This window comes from Ictalurus furcatus, chromosome 11 (assembly GCF_023375685.1).
Source record: "Ictalurus furcatus strain D&B chromosome 11, Billie_1.0, whole genome shotgun sequence".
Classification (NCBI taxonomy): domain Eukaryota; kingdom Metazoa; phylum Chordata; class Actinopteri; order Siluriformes; family Ictaluridae; genus Ictalurus; species Ictalurus furcatus.
In genome coordinates this window covers 22,461,229-22,485,232 of record NC_071265.1, presented here as the reverse complement: position 1 = coordinate 22,485,232, position 24,004 = coordinate 22,461,229, and the positions used below count along the sequence as shown (strand labels likewise).

Here is a 24,004-nt window from a genome sequence, read left to right as displayed (position 1 = left end):
GAAAAAAAAAATTACTAGAGGTGCCTCAACAGTCAAATTCGGTGTGTAAAAACCATTAAAAACAAACTAAGAAATAAAAGGTAGCCCCAAGGTTTAAGATTGGCACTTTTAAGTCCTGATGGAATATGGTGTGCACATAGTGAAGGGAAACAGGGCAATGAAAAATGAACAGAAGAAGCAGATGGATGGAGTTTTTACAGATCTATTTGGAAATCACGTGTAATGTCGCACAGGAGCAACGTGATGCATCGGGATTTTGGAACACTAATTTTGGCGGGATTATTATAAATATGGACTACCTGAATGTTGGATCACTGGATGATGAATCACATCAAATGGAGGGCTCAGAGATTAAAATGATATAAACTGTCAGACTAAGGAGACCAGCAGAAGTAGGAACCATTCTCTTGGTGATTCATTGCTACCAAACAGAAGATGGAGAGTCGGAAATAACTGAGGAAAAGAGGACAGAACAGAAGGGGAAGTTGAGTTCAGACAATGGCGTTGGTGCCTCGGAGGCCAACACCACGAGCAAACTGCTCCAGCAGACCAGAGATTGCTCCAGATGGACTTGGAAAGGAGGACTTCAGCCCCACTGTGGAGCTGTAAGCTGCCAGGAACAACTCTCTTACTGCCTCCAGCCGAGCCTGCCTCTCGGATACAAATGTACACCTACAGAGGGAGGGGGAGACAATGAAAGAGTGTGAAATGCACCATAATTTAAAAGTGAATTAAAGGGAGAGAACAACTTCCATGTTTGCTTTTCCATTAAACTTGTTTCCAGCATGAGCGTTATTACCAAGCTGTTAATGTGGTAACAAAAGTTCAATTGCATTTGTTAGTTAACAAATAACTGGAAGCATCTCTTAAACATCCTGGTCCTCCCTGCAATCTACTGTGAGTAGAGAGGGCTGGATGTTATTTGCATACCCTACATGCCCTGTTGAGGAGATACATTCAATTTGCCTGCCTGATCAAGCAGAAAGTGTAGCTCAGAGGAAAAAAAATATAAACAGGAGAAATAAGCGAGACATGGAGAGAGAAACTGCTCGTTCCTCCTCTTGTTTCTCTTCAAGCTCTCCTCATTACCCCATTCCAGAGGCCAATTATTTTTGGATAATGATTTTCTATCAGATCTTTGATAGTTTACTTTACACATTAGTTACACAATTGTAATCCCATAAACATTGATTAAAACATGAAAAGCCTTTTGCACCTGGAGCTGAACAAACGCTACTAAAGAATCGAACCACCTATAACCACATACATGAAACCACATACAAGTCAATTGTTGCAGCAGCCCTCTCACTCACTCAGCCCAGTGCCACTATGCCAAAAGAAGGGGAAAGCAAAAGAATGGTGGGGAAAAAAGGAATGGATAAAAGAATGAAGGTGGGGTAGGACATGTGAGACTCACATGCGGCCGCTGGGCCCCTCATCTTGGAAGCTGAAGGGAAGGGGGGACTCCAAAGGGAGAGGAGCTGCATCGTGGATGCTCCCACAGCCTGAGACAATCTGCCAGCTACCATACTCTGTAGAGATAGAAGACCCCGAACGAGCATACTCCACCATGGACCTTAGAGAGAGAAAGAAAGGAACAGAAACACACAGAAAGCCTCACTTGCAATTACATCATTCTCACATGATTGCTAAGAAACTTCAAAACAAGAAAGAAAGTTAGATAAGAGCCCAACTGCAACATATGGATCAAAAATGGAGCAGAGAGGCACAATTACAGAGAAAAAGAAGGGGAAAAGAAGCAAAAAATAGGTTGAATGGATGCAAGGGAAGGAAATGAGGGCTGTAGCACTAGCAGGGCAAGAGTGAAAGGGCTCCAAATTTCAGCCAGTAGCTAAGTCAGAAGTCTGTCATACAGAGAAATCCATATGTGCATTATTGTTTGAGTAATAAGAAAAATTATTATTTACTGTCTTTTTTAAAATATGTAATATTGTTTGGCCCAAAAAAACTCAATGTATGAGCAAACTTTTCAGTCACACAGTTTGTCCTTGAACAACACTTTAGTCAACCTGAACCAGTCAACACAATTGTTTCCAGAAGTTGTGAGGTAAGCTGCTGCACCACCATGCCACCCTAATTACCACCTGTGTTTCAATAAACATTTCTGATTTAAATGTGTCAATTTCCAGATCATTTTAATTAAAAAAAAAAAAGTAACTTGTACACTTGGACAAAGTAAATAACCAACTTGCCCACTCCCCCACTCGTCAGTCCACTGACCAGTTTATTTGTGTGCCCACCGATTGGTTTCTCTGAGCAGGCCACAAAAAATATTATTCAAAAGACATTCAAAGCCACCTGTCAATTTCACTGTTCTTTTACAACACAACCATGCAACTGCATAAACCCCTGAAGTTGTGGAGGCCTCTGCTGGCTAAGAGCAGTCCTTACAGGGCTAGTACTTTTAAACATTTAATTGGTCAAATCTGCAAAAGCAAATCACATTACCATCCAAACATTTACCAGATCTCAACAATTTTCCTCATAATTAGCACTGCAAAAAACTTAATAGATTAGAAGAAAACTGCATTTCCCTTAAGGCAGCTACTGCACAATATTAAAACAAACTACAGAGTCCCAAAAGTCTCCATACATAGGGGAAATTAATCATTTTTAGCTAAATGTCTTCCCAATTTTTTAACTAGTTTATTATATTATATTCAGTCATGAAAAAATAAGCACACCAAGCAAACATTTGATCCTCTTTGAAACAGTGCCAATTAATAAAGGTGATACACTCTCAAATGACACATAAAATTGTCATTTTGTAGTAATATTTTTTTACAATTTAAATGAACAAAAAACAGATCAGTCACATGGAAATAGTATGTATACCCCCTATATTTATCACACTTTCGAATCCATAAAATTCAAACAATGCAGCGTGGCATGGACACAATCAGCCTGTGGCACTGCTGAGGTGTTATGGAAGCCCAGGTTGCTTGGATAGCGGCCTTCAGCGCATCAGATTAAAACAAAAAAAGGCTTAAAATATTTCACTTTATGTGTAATGAATCTAGAATAGACAGACAGACAGACATTCCCCAGAAAGCCTTTAAGAATGTCTTTGACAAAGGAAGAACGTATTGAAATCACTCATGGCTGGATCGGAATGCTGTCCTAAGGTTGTGATGGACTTTAACAGGAAACATGGCATGAACATCACACACACGACACTGTTGCCAAACTTCAAAAAGCCTGGAAGTGTTGCAGACCAACAGAGAAGTGGACTTCCACGAACATCCACTGACGAAGGCACAACCACTGTAGTGCTGGCACACATACTGCCCTATGTATGCAGTCTTTTGGGACAAACAGTATTTTATTACTGCATACATTTGTCAAATCACATCATGAAAACTAGCAGGTAGTAATTTAAAAAGAGAAGTGTTTATATACAGTTAACACCATGATATTCAGACACCTTCACTCACCTTCTCCCCGGCACAGCCAATGGGCTGCTCCCTGTATGGATAAAACCCTGCTCTGAGTGGTTGGAGGACGATGAGCTTGAGGACCTGCCCTCTGTTAGTGGATGAGGTAGTCGCTCCTCAAATGGGACTGAGCGGTTCCAAAGCACTGTCTGAGGAGACGAGGTCATAGCTTTTCTTCTGTGAAAGGCAAATGCAAATAAGTATCATTCAAAGCTTCAATCCAACCAGCAACTGATGGAACCTTTGGTCCTTCAATACATATAAACTAGAGAGTTGACCCTAAAGTGCTATTCAAGAAGTAAGCAAAAATTAAAGCCATCATTTGTTTGTTCATTTATACCCGCTAGAGTTCAGATCCACAGGCTCAGCAGACAGACTGGAGGGAGCAGCTGTATCCTCAGTGATTAAAGAGAAATCGCTACTCAAACTGGTCATACTACCCCTGTCCTTGGACTCTGAGAGAAAGAGAATGGGATAGATTTTTAGGCTTTAAAAGCTGGTTATACCACTTAAGAATTAATTTAATATATTCTCAATTAATATGAAAGATTATTTTATCAATTTAAAAAAAAAAAAAGAAAGTGGCTGAAAAGAATGGATTAGGCTTACTTAGCTGACAGAGGTCATCCACTGTGAAATCAGTGTCTTTGAACTGAGAGTTTTTCCTCCTGTAAGATTACGAGAGAGAGAGAGAGAGAGAGAGCGAGAGAGAGAGACAGACAGACAGACAGACAGACAGAAAGATATAGACAAAAAATATGCGATAAATGTTAAGAAACTCAGGAAAACATAAAAAGAGTGAAAACAGATTTGAGTGTGCAGAATGATGTACAAGTAGATCTGCATCTGGTTCATGAAACTGTCAGAACCATGTGACATCAAAACGAGTGCTGATTTGAGCTCAAATGATGGATCAGCTTTAACTGATTCCACCCCAGTAATGTCGCTTTACCCTTATAAAACACATCTCAGTTACATAAAACATGCTCGAAGTTATGCAGCTGTTGCGCTACTGAGGAGTCAATAAAAGGTGTTTTATTCAACAGGGCAGTCCAAGATCTGAGGAAGAACTCAAGAAAATTTCAGAAATGAAATTTCTTGAGTTTTCAGAAATGCAGAGTTAAATGTGTTTTTGCCCAAGACTGATGAAAATTAAGAAGCAGTTTGCTCCATTTTGTTTAGAAAAAAGACAAGAGAAGACAACAGAAGACAACAGAAGACCAGTCCCTTTCTTCCTCCATTTTCATTAAACTGTTTAAAGCTATAATCGAGTAGAAAATTGAAGTGCTTTCCAACCACACCTGCACTTAGTTATGTGAACGCAATATATTGCTTTTTTATTCATAAATTCTAATTTAATCTTATTTATAAATACAGGTGAACCATGTTTCCATCCTGATCAAAAACTAATTTCAAACACCCCAACTAGATTTGAGTTTGAATGTAGAGATATGAGCTAAGAAATGAGCCAAAGATAATTAATAAGGAAACCGGTGCTGGAATGTGTGTAAATGCAGATGTGAGGAACAAGGGCCATTATCTGTTAGGCTACGTATAGTACATTAACACAGAGTATTATCCTTGTGACTTTCCCATAGAGTCATTACTTCTTGGATATGAAAATATAAAGCTAGTTATATTAACAAAGACTTTCATGTATAATTATGTAATTACATAATTACATTAAAAAATTAAAACATAGTAAAGGGTTAAAAATACTCACCTCGGTTTCCTAATGACTGAGAAATTCTCAGACACAATGTGCTTCAAAAAATTGAAGCAAAAAAAGAAAATCTGACAGAAAAACAAACAAACAAACAGTGAATCAAATCAATCAGAATAACAAAATGACTTAAATCATGAATGAGAATATAGAAAAAGTATAATGATCATGCATAATGATGTTATCAAATGTTCAGACTTACTTCCTCTCCTTTAGAGAGACGATCAGGCAGCATGTGACTGCAGAGAAATAAACCAACAGTAATAGCACAATTAATATAAAATGTACTTTTTTGGAAACACAGAAGCATTTACCGTATGGGATCACATCATCTTATACTCGTCTTGCAGCAATATGGCAATATGTCAGACACTACCAGTTCAAAAGAAGGCACAGAAAAGGGTGCAATTGTTTAAAAAAAAAAGGAATAAAAAAATCTGTTCTTGAAGCAAGATTATAAAACATTTCTTGCCTTCTGGTTTTGTTTTGCAAAAGAGATTGCCAATAGGGGATTCTCCTCATAAAATAAATGTAACTTTTATGTAGATTACGTCTTCTCAGTGGCACACAATGTAAAAAAAATAAAATTTTATATGTCTGTTGTTGTACGTTTCTCAGAGCCTGACGATTATTGGTTTTATTTGTCTACTTAGATATGCTGAAGCAGTAACCTGAAGCTGAACACAAAACTCTCTAAGTAAGGTTTCACGCAAAACAAAAACAAACAAAAAAAAGATTACATGATATGCACAGGCCAGTTATGGAGTCAAGTACCATTTTCCTCAAAATACTGGGGACGCACCTCCAACTAATGTTTACAGGTGTGTATTATCATCATCATCATCATCATCACATTTTGCAAATGAAGCAGTATGAATACAGGTCTCACCCAAAGAGGAACCAGTCATAGGCGATGGTCAGATAGAGTATCTCATCTGGCTCCAGGCTTGCATGAACAGCACCATCCTATGCACAGTACACAAGCGTAAACACTCTGTTTATTACATTTCCTTGAGATTTGTGAAACTGACAAATAATAATAAATCTTCAGACAACAACAAAAGAAAGAGCTAAACATTAAAAAAAAAAAAAAGAGAGACAGTAACATGACAAACAAAAGAAGAGAAAGAAAAACAGGACAGGAAAGCGAGAAGTTGAGAAAAATACTCACAGCCCACAGTGAGAGTCTGAGGAGTGACACAAAGAGTGGAGTTCTGTCCCACCCTGATATACAGTGCACCAACAAACCACTTTCATCTGCAACACACACACAGTTAACATGACACTCATATCTAATGAAACTAGTATTTGTTTCAAACAAACATTTTTAATTCTGCACACTGCTCAGACAGTATGTACCAGTCCCTCCAGGATTTCACAATTTCCTGATCGCGGAAATTAACGCAAACATGCAATCACAATGCGCATTCAGTCAAAGCCCGCTATGAGTCACATGCATCGAACATGAACACAGCTAAAAGTTTTTACCAAACATCTAGAGCTGCAACAACTAATCGATAATAATCAATAATAAGCAATTATGAAAATCTGTGTTAACAAAGCTCATTATCGATTAGTTGGTCTGCGTGCGGCACATTGCACGTTTACTAATTATGTTACTTCTATTCTGAAAACACGCAGTGGAGAGTCAAATTAAAACATTACAATGAAAGTAAACATAAGTAAAACAATATACCTAAATGCTGAGTAACAGAAACCATAAGGTGCAGTGAAAGTGAGATTTTATTATTAATTTAGGACTGTAGTTTAATCATTAGTGCTTTTTTATGCATCCATAAAAATAATGCATAAATACTTATAAAATATAAAATAAATAAATATAAAATATAAACAATATTTTATATATATATATATATAAAACAAAGAAGCAAGTGCAACAGTCAAAGTCACCAGATGAACTGTGGCTGGTTCTGCAAGATGCTCAATAAACCTTACAACTCTTTTCCTTATAAAACTGCACTAATTAGTAGGCTCTGAGACTACTAATTTTTTTAAGCAAAGGATCATCATACCAAATATTGACTTTGTTTCATTTATTACTTTTTATTGCTCTTTATAGTATTTTTTTTTAAATATTGAAACGTTTAATTTCATTATTTTTGAAGGCAATTTTGCCCTACAGAATTTCTTTGTATGTGCCTAAGACGTTTGGTCAGTACTGTATGTATATTTTACATCCGATTACTTGGGAGGGTTGGGGGGGGGGGGGGTAATCAGCCGATTAATCGATTATGAAAATAATCGTTAGATGTACCCCTGCAAACATCACTGTGAAAGACCGTGTAAAAAATTTCATGTAATTGCAATATCGACAATTCAAGTATTTTCCACAAAAAAAAAAATCACCAGCAAAATCAAGCATTTTTGGCCACAACAATCACAAAAAAACCTCTGCAAAATCCTGTATGGACTGATGTACACAGTAACACAGATAGTTATCCTGTAAAATAGTTTAAGGTATGGTGAATGTTTATATGTAAATACCATCACTGTTGATGATGTGCAGAAGCAGCTTCAGATAATTCTGTGTCTGTTGCACCAGGTCCCATGACTGAGAAGAACAGAAGAGAAACCTTAAAGCAGACCTATTATGACCCTTTTTACAAAATGTAATACAAGTCTCAGGTGTCCCCAGAATGTGTCTGTGAGGTTTCAGCTCAAAATACCCCACGGATCATTCATTGTACCATGCTGTAAATGCCCCTTTTTGGATGGAAGCAAAAACACGCTGTTTTCATGCGTCTCTTTAAATGCAAATGAGCTGCTGCTCCCTGCCCCCTTTCCAGAAGAGGGCTCCTCCTTTACAACTAGTGATTTGGCTACTATGGCAACAAATCAGGAGAACCAGTATGACTGACACATATAAATACTGGTGTTCAGCCCTATATGTATGAACCAGAGTCGGACACTGATGGAGAGACTCCGGCAGAAGTAACAACTGTGAGAATAAACCATGCACAGAGTGTCTGTGGGTATCGGTGAGTTACGTTATGCCATTTAAATGTAACCAAATTGATTTAAAAACCTAACATTTAGAACAGAACAAATAATGCTCATTCAAACACTGCTATAACAGAAGCATTGCCAGCTGTGGGCCGCTGTTGCAGCAGCTACCCTAACACCTTGTTCTAACAGCACGGACAGCAAGACAGCAACAATGATGATATTACACAACCACAGTGACAGGTGGTGCAGATGATGGTGTATGTGTTTATGGATTTTGTGTGGGCCGAATAAAGATCAACTGTTCAACTGATCAATTCTCAACTTTATACCTGCGTTTCCTGACACCCCAGAACAAATCTACCATAATATAAGAACATAATACATTAACAACATAAAATAACTCCATTAAAAGGTCTAAACTACAATTGACACAAAAATGGGTACCTTAGGTTTGCAGATAAATTCACATTTTTTTTGGCAAGTAATTTACAAAATCACTTCTCTAATGTAGTATACATGTCTGTATATACAAGTACAGGATTGAACATTTTGGAAAAATCATTACGTTTCGTCAGATGGTTGCATGTACCAATTCAATGAGAATTCCGGGCTGGTTCCCAAACTACAAACTACACTAAAGGCACACAAAAACCTACATTGCCAACTTTCACTAACTGCAAGCAAATTTTAAATGCATAAAGTACAGAAAAACTCAAACATTCCCCATTAGTCATTAGTCAACTAGCTAAAGCAGCTTAACAACTAGCTAATGATACAAATGCCCCAACAAGAATAAATCGCCTCACTATGATTCACTAGTTTATCACCATATAACTGAACAAATAAATGCCTTATATATTCAACAAGAAAAAAGCTAAACATGTATTCAACAACCATGTATTCTGTTCATTTTTAACAAAGCAAAAAAAAAAAAAAAAAACAGAATGTGCATGGCCTGCCTGCAGTCCTGACCTGTCTTTGAGTGAGAATGTGTGGCCCCGTACAGTTGTGCAGCTGACGAAATGCATAATGGATGAATGGGGGAAAATTCCACTTGCTAAACTTAACCAACTGGTGTCTTCAGTTCCCCAACACTTAAGTGTTATTAAAAGAAAAGGTGATGTTGCACAGTGGTAAACAGTTGACTGTCCCAACTTTTTTGGAGTGTGTTGCAGTCATCAGATTTGAAATGAGTGTGAATTTAATTCATTTTTGAAAATATACAAAGTAAAACATCAAATAATGTATTAATAATGTGTTTTCTACATAATACAGGGTGAAAAGCATTTTCACATGACTATTTTTTGTTTGTTTTTTGCATTTTCCATACCATCCCAACTTTTTCAGAATTGGGTATAGTGTTTGAATGTACGATCAGTGGCTACTGTTGCTTGATTGGCTATGTTGTTCAGTTTTAATAATGTTTAAAATATTAAGGAATTTTTAAAAAAAGTAAAAAAGGACTTTCAGTTTTAAAACTTAAAAAAAAAAAATTTTAATTTTAACAGACACCAGGGCATGAGCTGACACTACAGTGATACAGGCTAAAACACTGAACTGATACTGTATATTACAGTAAAGCTGACATACAGTACAGTTTTTCAATATTTCTCTACATTAAACCTGTCAAACAAACGTGGAAGAACTGCAGTGCAGTGGACTAACACTGCTTCCCCCACCCATACACTATATAAAGCCTATATTTGAATATTAAAAGTAGCCAAAGTCAATACAATTTGCCATGCATTAATTTAATTCTGTGATGGTCGCTGCACTTCTTGTGCGCGTCTTTCTATTTTCACACCATAATTTAGCAATCAAAGGTTCTCTGCAAATATTAAATAGGTGGCAACAGTTCAGATATCATCAATTAGTGCTTGCAGTTTCTTAATCGTCCAGCAGATGTCAGTAAGAAAAATGTTTTCTTACTGGGGAGGTTGGGGGTGATTCAGAGAAAATAACCATAAATGCGTTATGATTGTGGTACCTAATGAATTGTGCAGAAGAACTTTCGTATTACTTCATTCCTTTCTGTTGTAGCTCAACTGTAGCAAGTATGTGTTTACCTGATATTCACTCCAGTCAATATTCAGGTTCTTCGTAAAGCATGCAGGGATTGTCAAAGGAGCATCCACAAAGTCCTGGTGACAAAATAAAACACTGGCAATGAACATTGTATTGCTAATCTAAAACACTAAACTATAAAGCATCCTCAGCTGGAGGAACCGAGTTTTCCAGCTGCTGCTCTGTAATCCTGTAAAATGCAACCTGGTTTATCAGTACTGTGCGAGTTTATTGCCTGAAGTGTACAAAATATGCATTCATATAAGTGAAATAAACTGAAAGAACTTGAATGTCTAGAGGACATACTCTACCTGATTCCAGTTGAAGACCAGTCCCTCAGCGGTGTAGTCTCTGTCTTTGTAGTCCTTAAAGAACTCACACCCTGAAACCAATCCAGAAGACAGAAACACACTCTTCACAGAGAACTGAAAACATGGCTATAAAACACGGGTATCATAGCTATACACAAATTATGACATAGTTTCTACTTCATTTCTAAACACTATGTGTCAGAACTTCATGTGGTGACAGAGAGGGAGTGTACCTGGGTAAGGCACAGAGAGCAAGGTGAAGTCTGCATACCGCTGGGCCTTGTCTACCTTCTCAGAGGAGGTGACACTGAACACACACAAAAAAAAAACCACAGGAAAGAAAAAATTAAGAACCAAAATAAACCAGGTAAATTTACTACATTAGTATGTTCTTGTGTTAAAAAAAAAAAAAAAGTCTAATCAAAGAGCAGAAGTGACAGTGAGTCATCATGTTTCAGACTGTGTGTGTGAGTGATAATGTGGGGTCATGAGAATCCACTTAGAACTGTACTTACTTGAGGCCAAACTTGACCTTCTTATTCTCCACCATAAGGTCACAGATGTAGCGCACAGACAGATACTTCAGCAACTTAATGTCTGAACCCCTCACTTTATCAAACAGTTGTGAATCTCCATTCCTGCATGTAGGCACAGAACAGGAAAGCATTAATAAAGAGCAAAACAGAGGACATCTTGGTTCAATGGAAACTAAATATTAACAGAAGGGGAAAAAAAAAAAAAACCCCAAGCAGAGAACAACAAGTCCAAAGGGGAAACGCTGTGTCATGACAGTGCATGCATCTGACAGTGTGAAATTATACAGTCATTTACACATTCTTTTGATACTTAAAGTTACATCCAAAATATATTTGGTAGCTTGAGGCTTTTTTTTTTTAGTACCAATACATGAGAACAGCATTCCTGCACACCACAGCACCACATTCAACCACGATATTCATAGTCTTCACAATTTTACGTTGAGGAACATTATTCTGAAATTGTTCAGCTAATTGTAGTTTTTTGCAGATTGGTGAACCTCTGCCCATTTTTACTTCTGAAAGACTCTGCTTCTCTAACATACTCTTTTTATACCCAATCATCTTACTGACCTGTTGCCTATTAACCTCCCGCTGTTTCTTTTTAGTAACACTTACTTTTCCAGCCTTTTGTTGCCCCCGTCCCAACATTTTTGAGACGTGTTTCAGCCATCAAATTCAAAATTACCTTATTTTTTTCTTCAAATGGGACATTTACTCAGTTTGAACATTTGGTATGTTTTCTATGTTCTATTGTGAATAACATAGGGGTTTATGAGATTTGCAAATCATTGCATTCTGTTTTTATTTACATTTTACACCGCGTCCCAACTTTTTTGGAATTGGAGCTGCATATCATTTAAATACCTTTCAAAAATGTCATGTCATGTAATCATGTCATTAGAAATGTTGACATGCAATGAATCTGGCCCTGTCAATCACTTCTGTGAACTCATATATGCGGAGGATAATGCTTTACTTTGAGTGTGACACTGCCCTGTAACACAGCACGAGCAGCAGCTTGAAAAAAGTGAGGCTTTATATGTCTATGGGGATTTATATGTCTCAGAGTAAGCACATGTTAGCCTACCCAGTTGGTAGCTGCTGTCTGATAGGGGAGAGTTGGCTGGTAAGTGGGAAATGGCAGGGGGTCAGTTGGTGGGAAGAGAAAGAAGTGTCAATGTTTTCATTGCAAGGTGCAATTCGACTTGCAAGTTACATAAGGCTATAAAAATTACTTACTTCTCCTTTCATTTTTAAATGTTATTGAAAATGTGAACTCTTAAGTAAACCTGCAGTGGGCCCCTTTAAATAAAGGCAGGTGTGAATAAAATGCAGAACTGAATCTTCTCTCTTTTCCTCTTGTTTTGTAACTAGAAGCTAAAAAACACTGTCTGCATAATGAATAAATGTGTGGTTAGTGCTCATACCGGACAGCAGAATCATCCTCTGGGACTTCTTCTGATTCTGCCCATGTGTCATCAGAGCCCCCTGTGGGGAAAAAAAAAAAAGAGAAAAAAAAGCATGGAACAAACTCAGTCTTGTGACTTTGTGCTTTGCCTACAGTTTTCAGTTCCCTAACACAGTGCTGTTCACAGAGCAGGGCATCATGTGAAGTCCGAGCAACGCGAATATAATGGATATATTTGGATAATTCATGACTTCAAATCTCCCAATGACTGATTCATTTCCATACTGCTTTCAAACTGCCACCTACACCTCATATTATCCTGATAAAACCAGACCACTATGGAAGACTTGGATTAAAACTTCAATTTTGGATTTTACTCATGTAATTATTTTTAGATAAGGAAAGGGACTGTCGGCGCTTTGGCAGGTTTCTTGTACTAGATGAAATGCAAACTGGTGTAGTGATACTATACCTGAGAAGATGTAGTTGTAACCAGTGCGTCCATATAATTCCCCCCAGCCTGCCAGCGTGGATGACCGGCACACATGCTACAACAGAGTCCAAATATACATTTCCACTCAACAGCTAAATTAAGTATGAAAGCCTTTATGGTGTGTGCTCGCCCAACAGCAATTAAGCATGTCTATGCTAGATAGCTTTTTTTCCTGTTTAGGAGGATTTCTGTTTTAGGAACAGGTAGCTGTACCTTGCCATTGTAGAGGATGACTGGACAGACAAATCTCCCTCTACAACGGGCCATCTTACTGCGGTTCACCAGATCCTGCAACTTGTTGATTTGCACTGTACTCTCAAAACTAGAGAAAAGAAGAGCGATTAGATGGTGATTTGATTTATGACTGCAAACCCTCATATATCAAAAACAAGAGAAGGAAACCTGGCAAGTACATACACTGCACTTAGACTGACCTCAGTGACCATGTGCACAAGCAACACCTGGCCAACAGCCAAGTCAAGCCAACAACAACACAGTCAACAGCTGGCAACAGATTAGTACATCCTCAAATGTTCTTAGAAAGCAATTAAATAAAGAAAAACAAAGCAATGCCACTACCTGTGGTCCTCAGTCTTTCCATGATGTTTCATGATGATAATAAATGCTTTCCCCATTAGGGATGTTAACAGTTAACAGTACCCATAGGTAATAGGAGTAAACATTAACTAAGAATAAATAGTTCTAAGAAATAGCTAGTAATAATATGTAATGCTATTGGTCAAACAAATAAATTATTTCCATTCAACAATATTTCTGATTTGATTTGTACTATGCCCCTGAACATAAAGTACCTTTTCAACAAAAACAGTTTGCAAATGTACGACAACTTTAGGGGTGCACTATTGCTGACTAATAAGTTAATAATGTTGTTTATTATAATAATGTTATAACTTTATCGTTTCTTTGTTGATCCTAGTTAACTTGCTTAAGGTAAAACGTAAATTTAGTTACACATAAAGCTCTTAAAGGTACTGACTTTAATATGTATTTGGTTCGTTTACGCAATAATCCAATGAAAATTTGCATTCTGTTAGTTATATTAGGATAGCTCCATTACAAACATAGCTGCACTTTCTGTTGTATATAACTGGGCTAAATAATGTTAAGTAATGGAAAATATAGGATACATTACTCTATATATTAGTCAGGATATGAGATTTTTCTATTCCCTAAAGCCTTGCTGATATAGAACAATTTTGACAGCATCTTTAATTGATGTTACTGAACAGTACTGAACAATTACTGACTACTGAAACAGTGGTTAGTAATAATAGGAATGGAAATTGACATTTATTAGAAATATACATGTACATAAACTGCTACTGAAGGGAAACTTTAATTGTGGAGCAAATGCCTGAGGGAAAGACATATAAAATGTATAATTATTTTATTTTTAAAATAAACGTTCTGTATACATGTTCAGCTCAAAAGAAGGAGCATCACTTCACCAGTTAACATATGACCTAAGTACCAAGTAAAAGGCTCCATTACATGTATTTGTTAAGCGATACTGTATGCTATTGTTGCAAAATAATAGAGTCCAATGACCAACAGCCAGTTCTTGGTGACATCTAAAACCAGATGTTACTGAAGAATAACATTCAAGATAATGCTCCCAGCTAGAGTTATGAAAATGTAATTCGTTCAGAGCCAAAGGCCATTGCAATACACATCAATCAATGTAACATTGCACTAATAGTGATATAGTTTTTCCAAGCAGCAGTATCGATTGCTTCTGACATGACAGCAATATTATGCTGCAATAAATACATTACAAAGTTAGAAAGCCCTGGTCATACTAAAGCAGTGTTTCCTCCACATAGGTCATACTTTGGCTCTGTACCTAGGCATACTGACAAGAGCCCAAGCACATTACATTGAAATAATAGTTTTATTTATTAATCCATGCTAAGAAAATAACAAAACTTTGTCAGATATGGAGCACTGGGGTCAAAGAGAGAATGACAAATCCCAACACAACCAACCCCAGAAAACCCTTCTTTTATTATTAATTCTGGCTATTATTATCTAATCCAGTTATCTCTACTGCTCTTTGTATTCTTACTATTATCGTCAGCATTATTAGCATTATTTTCTGCTGCTATTATTAGCCTTATTACTGTTGCTAATATTAATATTAATAGCAGTAGTATTGGTATTTCTGACGTTATTTTATTTGTCATTATTGTTTATTTATTTCTATTGTAATTATATTGTTATTATTGACATTTTCTGTTGTATTTGTTATCAATCTTAATCTTACAATTGCTTTGCCAACATTGTACTATATACAGTCATGACAAAAAATGCTATTTGAACTGAATGGAATTAAGTGAATTGAGAGAGCATCAGAAACATACCCTACTCAGAGAAAGACACCAGACAGAACTTGTAAAACTTTCTTCTTTCAAATAAAGATTGGATGTTAATTAACCTATGAGTTTGGTTGCCAGCTGGTAACATTCTATTTATAAAGAAGCCAACAAACTGCAGCCAACACATCAGCTCATACAAATTTATGGTACAGCTCCAGTCAGTCAGATAAGCTCCTACTATTTACACTCTCTCCATTTTCACACACATCCAAGCATACAATGACCATGACCAACAAAATCAACAGTACTCCTAAATACAGTAATAGTGCTTATTAAACAGAATGTTAAATGATATAGTTGCTAAATAAAACAGTCTATTATTTTTAATATCCATCATACATGTGTCCTATCTAGAGCTGCAACAAATAAAATCGATAATAATTGATTATGAAAATCATTGTCAACGAATCTCATTATTGATTACTTGGTCTGAGAACGGCAGGGAGCACATTTACTCATTGCATTGCTTCTGTTCTGAAAGATGATGTACTATACACTATGCACTCTACCGTCTAGTGCATGAATTTTAGAAGGGTAGTATCATCACAAATGGAACACTAATGGATTTTTACTAGCCGAAAGTATAAGCAGTTTCCCTTTCGATGGCACATGACGTCAACATGGCCAACATGACCTCAGTCACCATCAGACCGAGGCTTAATCGTCAAGTGACAGCGGAAAAAAAAAGTGTGACCCAAGTCCTCAAATAAATTTATATGTCTATGCTGCAGGGCACGGTCTTCTTCTTGGCATTTAATATAAAATGCCCCTCCTGCCTTAGAGGACTTGGGACACACAAATTTATATGTCTATGACCTGCACACTTTAAAAAGTGGAGTTTGTGCAGCATGGAAGCACAACAGTGCACAAACTTATGTTTATCTCCAAAATGCTCCACTATGTGCAAGGGGTTGGTGAAATTGGTGCGAGTTGCTTAAAAGGTTTAGTTTAATGTCATTATATGCTAAAATAAATTGGACAAACTGTTGTGTTAATGTAAAGTTTAGACTGGATTAAACGGAAAAATAATTGGCCGATTGATCGATTATGAAAATAATCGTTAGTTGAAGCCCTGGTCATATCCATCATATTGGGAAATACCTGCAAAACGTAAATATAACAACCATCATTTGATAATGGTTATATGTTAACTATGAGAGCCTGAGGATTTGTTACCTTTCTTTATTGGGCTCGGTGCATTCATACTCCAAGTAGACAATGTGGCGAGGGTAGTGGCCGCACACCTCCCCATTGCTGTTCTGGATCACACAGTACTTGTAGTCACGGCCAAACAGTTCCAGGCATCGCTTCTCTATTCTCTCCACCTGTCGACAGAACTAGGATTAAACACAGTACACACTCCTGGCATCGAGTCTCTATTTTGTATTTTTTTTTTTTGTATGTATTTATGGCCTTTGGCAGACACCCTTATCCAGAGCGACTTACATTTATTTAATTTGTACATCTGAGAAGTTGAGGGTTAAGGGCCTTGCTCAAGGGCCCAATAGTGGCTTGGCGGTGCTGGGGTTTGAACTGGGGTTTGCAATCAGTAGCCCAACAATTTTAACCACCAAGCTACAACAGCCCCATTTAATCTTTCAGTGTGAAGAATTTTCACACAATACACTTAACCGCCATTGGAATTCAATTTAGCAAAAAGTATCTGAAGCAAGGACGTGTCATACATTTATTGTAAAACATTTACAATGCAACTTTCAGTTTAAAATTGTGGTCGGACTGCAAAGGTTCATCTTAAATCATATTTTGTCAAATAAAGATGACAGACCTGGTGCAATTACTTTGAGATAATTTCAGGCGATGGCATTTAATGCACAATAATTATATAAATGTCATAATACATAGTACTATTTAGTGAAGACAACATGATTTTGTAGCCTACATAAACAGTATATTATTTATTTGGGTAGTTTCTTATGGTCCATTATTTATTGTCCAGTCACCTTTCTGTGTATTTTAGCATTAGGTTTTATGTATTTATTATTTGTCTGCCCCTTTTAACAATCTGAAGGTCAACCGGAAATCAGCCCAATTTTATGTTGTACTTTTGCTGGGGGTTTTACCTTTATGCTTATATTATAACTGTGGAATGAAGTCAACAGAAAAGACATTAATCTTAATTAATGCACAACAACTGCCAGCTAACATGACATAACCATGAGAGGCATAGTGTGTTAGTTCCTTAGTAAAACACTGTAAAGCATCTGGAAACAAAACTTTCAGTGAAGGATATCATCTGCATGTGGTTGGTAAAAGCCCTGCCAATGATGGAAAGTGGCCACGTGATTTCCGTCTTTTATTCCCTAATAGAAATGTTTACTTGTTGCTAACCATGTGTCATATGATTAAGAATGCCCATGGGGAAACACATGTGACTGATGGTATTAAGTGTGTAAATGGTATATCAGGTGTCATCTACAGACTGTATATATCTTTATGTTCGGTTATTAAGTGTGTAAATAGTACATCAGGTGTCATCTCCAGACTGTATATCTTTATGTTCAGTATTAAGTGTGTAAATGGTATATCGGGTGTCATCTCCAGACTGTATATATCTTTATGTTCGGTATTAAGTGTGTAAATGGTATATCAGGTGTCATCTCCAGACTGTATATCTTTATGTTCGGTATTAAGTGTGTAAATGGTATATCGGGTGTCATCTACAGCCTGTATATATCTTTATGTTCGGTATTAAGTGTGTAAATGGTATATCGGGTGTTATCTACAGCCTGGATATATCTTTATGCTCGGTATTAAGTGTGTAAATGGTATATCGGGTGTCATCTCCAGACTGTATATATCTTTATGCTCGGTATTAAGTGTGTAAATGGTATATCGGGTGTCATCTACAGCCTGTATATATCTTTATGCTCGGTATTAAGTGTGTAAATGGTATATCGGGTGTCATCACCAGACTGTATATATCTTTATGTTCGGTATTAAGTGTGTAAATGGTATATCGGGTGTCATCTCCAGACTGTATAGATCCTTATGCACGACCTATGGTGTCATCATCTTACCTGTGGGGTTACCTCCTTCGCTCTGTACTGATTCTTGGAAAACAGGTCTATTAGATCTGCTATGTCCTCGCTCTTCCGCGCTGTTGCCCCAGAAGCACTCAAGCTGCCGGTGGCCATCACCGCTCCGCGGCCCGTCGCCTCGTGCTCGATGCGAACTCGACCTCCCTCAAACAGCGCCGCTCCGTGAGGCCGGGAGCCGCCTCCAGGCCATCCCTTCCCGGCCAGCTTTTTCCTCACTGCCCGCTTCAGGGGGCCGGAGCCGGGGAGACGTCGAGAGTTCAGGGTACCGGCTGGTAAGTTAACTAGCCGAGTGAGCTAGTTAACTACTCAGTCTCAGTGACAGGGACTAATATGGGTGGGGGGAACCACGAAGCTACACAACCTAGCTTACGAGCTAAAGCCTTTCACAGGCTCGTGTTACAACAACACGTAAACAGTCCGACAAAAGCAAAGCTAGCAAGCTGTCAGATTTGTCCGTTCACAACAGAAGACAGCGGCTTTGCTTGAACACGAAGCTTCTCGTCCACTGAGCAGTTTCATAATTTCTTAGTCCGAATATCCACACCTCAACCCGACCCAATAACGGACACTTCACTTAGGAAACCCAGAGGACTCCTGGCCTGGTCACGTTCTTCAATGTCACGTCTTCATTTTTCAATTAAAATCTAAATATTGCGACGCTGTTCAAATTAGTATACCATGGCAGAACGGTCACTGGTGCGGAAAACACACCAGCAAAGCAGCGTTGAGCTCCTACAGTAAAACTCCGGTCGTTCAAACTGTTGCAATCCGAGTAGCAGACATGGAACGGCAGCGAGTAGTAAACAGGAAACTGACGCGCTCACGTGATCGGCACTTCCTCATGTTGACGTCATCCTGTCAATCACAAATCATGCGCTTGTTCGAATATCATATACTTGGCCCAGCACGGGTCATATTAATTTAACGATATGGATGACATGTAGGTAAATGTTTAACAATGGTACACTGAAAACGGCACATAAACAAAGTAACACCTTCATAGGGAAATACAAAATAAAGAATCCTGCACTGAGTAATGGGGATGTGTAGTCAGTCAGACTTAAGAGAATATGTATTGTGTGGTTTACACAAAAAGTGTTTAGTTATTCTTCAAAACATGATTTCATTACTTACACAAAATGTATTTGAAACAAAAATCCAATCTACTTTTTTGAATTATGTAGAATGAGTGTAAGCTATTGATCTAGTATTGACGTGATCCAATAAAGTTAATGGAGGCCTCAATCAAATTGTGCAAAAAGACAACACTAGGATGTTGGTGCTGGCAGGAAGCCTCTGAGAAGAACTGAGAAAGGCCAGTTGAGGAATGGTGATGAGCAGTCACTCTGTAACTAATTACTTTATATAACTATGTAGTATTTGTTATTTTTATGCTTCCACCACTTGGCGATGGAGGCATTATGTTGTCGGGTTGTCTGTGCATCCTTCCCAGATTCTCATTAGCACAATATCTCAAGAACATGTGGTTGAATGTTTGTAGAATTTATATGGACTTGTCATTGTATCCAACAGATGAAGTGATTACATTTTGGAATTGCTTCAAGTTTACAGCAAGGTCAAAAGTCTGACCAAAATAGTTTTTCCTTGTTGCTGATTGGCTACAGCGTGTCATTCTGAGAAACAGTTTTTGGTTTGTTAAAGTGATCTGCACTTACAGACCACTGTATGTCGGACCTCATGTGCACCTTGGAGCTATCTGCAAAAAAGCTTGTGAATAATATTGGAGCTACACGTAACCTGTACTCCAAAACTGGCAAGAGACTCAATATCTTCCCTTATCTCCTTTTATCGATTCAAGGCTGCTGTGAGTGCAACTTTATATCATTTGGAACTCCATGGCTACTCGTTTGATTTGGGTTCCTTCGTTAATTTGCTATTCTTATTATCTATCACTCCCACACTGCCCATGTGTTTGCTATGAACTATTCTGTTGCTCAGTACAGCAACCACCTCTTAGTCCCTCGCCCTACCCCCAGTCCCTCAGCATTCAGAGATTTTCATATCACCCATCTGGGGACTGGGTGCACGGTGGCTTAGTGGTTAGCATATTCGACTCACACCTCCAAGACTGGGGGTTCGATTCCCACTGCGACACTGTTTGCAGAGTTTGCGAAGTTTGCATGTTCTCCCTTTGCTGTGGGGGTTTCCTCCAGGTATTTCGGTTTCCTCCCCAGTCCAAAGACACGCATGGTAGGCTGATTGGCATGTCCAAAGTGGATGGTGTGTGAATTCATCCAGAGTGTTCCCAGCCTTGTGCCTGATGCTCCCTGGGATAGGCTCCAGGTTCCCCACGACCCAGTAAGTGGTATATAAAATGGATGGATGGACGTCTGGATATTAGCGTGGTTGAGGAGTCCTCATATCTCTACAGTACCTTCACCACTGGACTGCGCTAACATGCGTACAGTGGCCAGAGTTGGGTTTCCATCCATTCCACCATATTCCACAAAGTCTGTTTAAGCCCCCAAAGTATATGGTTAAACCTATAGCTAATGTTGTTGAGTGGGCTACCTCAGTATAGCTCAGCTCACTGTTGAGCTTGCCACGTTAGCCAGATTGCTAAGCTCCTGCATCTCGGTGAGAGGGGAGTGAACTATAACTTATAGGAGGTACAGGACTTTCTCATGAATAGGCACAACATCATCTGGATCCAGCATACTGCCCAGTTCCTAGAGAACATGCCTTCACGGACTACAGAGATAGCTACGCAGTTGAAAGTCCCCATATACGTACATTGAAGGTGTATGTGGTCATTGTATTCATGTCACCGCACAGCATGGATGGTGTCTCACTGAAACTCATAATCTTGTCACAGCCTTTCTGAACAAGCAAATTCAAAATAAATTTAAAAAAGTGGGATTGTAGCATAGAGCTTATGAAATGTTTTGCAAATATTCCCCATGAATAAAAGTCAGATTTCTACAGCACGAATTGCAATAAATACATTTCTTTCTTACGTAATAACTCCATGAAAGAATGATATGTAGTACAAAAACAGTAAGACAAAATAAGTAGGGTCAAAGTGTGCATTACATTTAATAGCACATATCTTCTTATTAGGGTGACCAGTTTGACGCTGGGCTTGTCAAATTTCTGCAATACCGAGAGAGTGCGCGCGCCGTCCCGGTGACTCTGAGCGCGCGCTGGAGAAGGAGGAGGCAACGGGAAAACGGGGGGATAGCTGTGTGTGGGGGGGAGGGAGCATCACCGAAGCGGATTTCTGGCATCCTCTGTGTGTATATCGCGCCATTCTTCGCTCACTCGAGTCGTTATATCTCGCGAGCGGAGGCGTCACCTTCGGTTTGTAGGTCGTTATTGTCGTTGTGTGAGAGTGACAATGAGCGACGCCTGGCGCGAGCGCTGCCGTGCAGTGTAAACCTGCCCAGCCTCAATCACCGCATCTCGACAGAGCTGATGGGAACCAACGCGGATACAGGTACAGCATTAATACACAGACTGCTCTGATCGCCGACCAAATACGACAAAATCCTGTCGGTTTGTTTGTTTGTTTTTTTGTATTCTGTCGCTTGAGCTGCTTCTTTACACGGAAAGCGGAGGAGGAGGAGAGGAGTTGGACTGGGACATATTTTATTTTGTTAATTTTTCCACCTCACCGGGCTCCACTGAATTACCCTCCTATCACCATTTGATGATCAGGTGTGATGTAGGACAACGTCCGAAATACGATCAAGCAAAGTTTATGAATCGGATCTTGACTATAATTGTGATCTTATCCGTTTTGTCGGTTGTCTTCGGCCCCCTGCATTTTTGAGGGAACCCAGCAGGGCAGATAGGGGGAGATATAGACGTAGAGGAGAACACATCAGAGGTGGAAAACCCAGTGCTGAAGAGGGAGAGAGAGAGAGAGAGAGAGAGAGAGAGAGAGAGAGAGAGAGAGAGAGAGAGAGAGAACAAGGAACATTAAATCATGCTGCCTTCGCAAGAAGCCTCCAAGATCTATCACGACAACTACATGCGCAACTCGCGGGCCATCGGCGTGCTGTGGGCCATCTTTACTATCTGTTTCGCCATCATCAACGTGGTGGTGTTCATCCAGCCTTACTGGATAGGCGACAGCGTAAACACGCCGTACGCCGGCTACTTCGGCCTCTTCCACTACTGCATGGGTGAGGGAAGCTCGAACCGAGAGCTCAGCTGCCGGGGCACGTTCTCCGATTTAAGCTCCATGCCATCAGGCGCCTTCAAGGCCGCCTTTTTCTTCGTGCTGCTCTCCATGGTGCTCATCCTGAGCTGCATCGCCTGCATGGCGCTTTTCTTCTTCTGCAACACCGCCACCGTGTACAAGACGTGCGCCTGGATGCAGCTGCTCTGCGGTGAGGAGTTCTCTTTTCTGTTCTTTATAAGCTTTTTTTTTTGTTAATTATTTTTATTTTTATAGATGCTATGATGTGGACTACGATGCAGTCTGATGATCGGTGGGTAATGTGAAATGTGTTTTAAGGTTTGTGTATGGTTTCTTAAATGGCTTTTTCTTCCACATTTTATCACATTTAAAACCTGTATCTTAGATACTATAGTTTACAGAGTATCTTGTCTTGTGGAAAATTTGTTTCATCTATTTTCCGTACCATAAATCAACCTTTCCTGCATGCCACACTGCATCAACAGGCTCTGATTTATGCATACCATAATGAATGAACAGGAACTGATGTAGCCTATGTCATTTAAAATAAAATATGTCAACTGTGTTGCTACATGCTTGCTGTTCTGTCAGATTTACATGCAGTGATTAAGATTACTAACCTAAATGTTATTTTTCAACCTTACAGCAATTATATAGGCAGGTGCACGATACCACACATACACACATTAAATGCCAGAACGTTAAATGTGTTGAAGCCTGTGCTGATAACACATAATCATACACACCTTCAGCTAATGAGAAAAAAAAGTGTAAATTAATTGGTTCTTAAAGCTGATTTACTTTAATCTGTTAGTGATGCAGTGTGGTAATACACAGAACAGTGATGCTTCCTCTGCTGGATCAAGGGCTTAGTGAATAAGAAGAACTCTTGTGATTACACACGAATGCGCACACACAGTCATACAGATGCTGTGTATTATAATAACGCATGATGGCACTTTCATACAGAAAAGAGAGGATTTTTTTGCAACAGAGAACGTAGCCATTATGTAAAGAGGAGGGTACTTCTGACGTATGGTAGAAACCAAGGCCTGCAACTTCTGAGTCATGAAATAGTGTGATTGTTGCTTCTTCTCATTTCAGGTCAAATTCCTCTTGCACTTTCATTCAGGCATGACCTTTATGTTTTTTTCTAATGCTTTTTCCCTTCAGAAAGGTCATTGTATTTGTTTATTTGAAATGAGATGCTTACATTAACATGGCCTTTAAAGGCATTGCAACATCTCTCTCTCTCTCTCTCTCTCTCTCTCTCTCTCTCTCCTACATACACTCACTCACTTTACTAGGAACACCTGCACCCCATAATGTGAACATTAACTGAAGCTCTTGACCTGTATCTGCATGATTTTTTGCATTGTGCTGCTGCCATATGATTGGCTGATTAGATAACTGTATGAATGCGC

At 38.7% G+C, this 24,004-nt stretch overlaps 2 protein-coding genes across 4 annotated transcripts in view; one reads left to right on the top strand and one right to left on the bottom strand.

Annotated features, from left to right (window-relative positions):
• Positions 1 to 488: 488 nt before the first annotated feature.
• On the bottom strand, positions 489 to 19,283 carry mtmr14 (myotubularin related protein 14). Of its 3 annotated transcripts, XM_053637110.1 has the most exons (19): positions 18,395 to 18,706; positions 16,533 to 16,681; positions 13,174 to 13,282; positions 12,940 to 13,015; positions 12,487 to 12,547; positions 11,036 to 11,158; positions 10,754 to 10,827; positions 10,521 to 10,591; positions 10,212 to 10,286; positions 7,684 to 7,750; positions 6,350 to 6,435; positions 6,068 to 6,144; positions 5,381 to 5,417; positions 5,179 to 5,249; positions 4,065 to 4,123; positions 3,796 to 3,910; positions 3,456 to 3,632; positions 1,418 to 1,576; positions 489 to 672 (listed from the first exon to the last, which is right to left on the bottom strand). In XM_053637110.1, the coding sequence occupies exons 1-19, from the start codon at positions 18,509 to 18,511 to the stop codon at positions 492 to 494; spliced, it is 1,884 nt and encodes a 627-aa protein (XP_053493085.1). In that variant the 5' UTR covers positions 18,512 to 18,706; the 3' UTR covers positions 489 to 491. The 3 variants fall into 3 exon arrangements, with proteins under 3 accessions (XP_053493085.1, XP_053493082.1, XP_053493083.1); XM_053637107.1 differs by lacking the exon at positions 1,418 to 1,576 and having other exon boundaries at positions 18,395 to 19,283; XM_053637108.1 differs by lacking the exons at positions 12,940 to 13,015; positions 13,174 to 13,282 and having other exon boundaries at positions 18,395 to 18,531.
• Positions 19,284 to 22,347: 3,064 nt separating this feature from the next.
• Positions 22,348 to 24,004, top strand: part of lhfpl4a (LHFPL tetraspan subfamily member 4a) — a 28,852-nt gene continuing 27,195 nt past the window's right edge. The window contains exon 1 of the mRNA XM_053636748.1: positions 22,348 to 22,770. Within this exon, the coding sequence (XP_053492723.1) occupies positions 22,365 to 22,770 (406 nt within the window). The 5' untranslated portion in view covers positions 22,348 to 22,364. The remainder of the gene's footprint in view (positions 22,771 to 24,004) is intronic.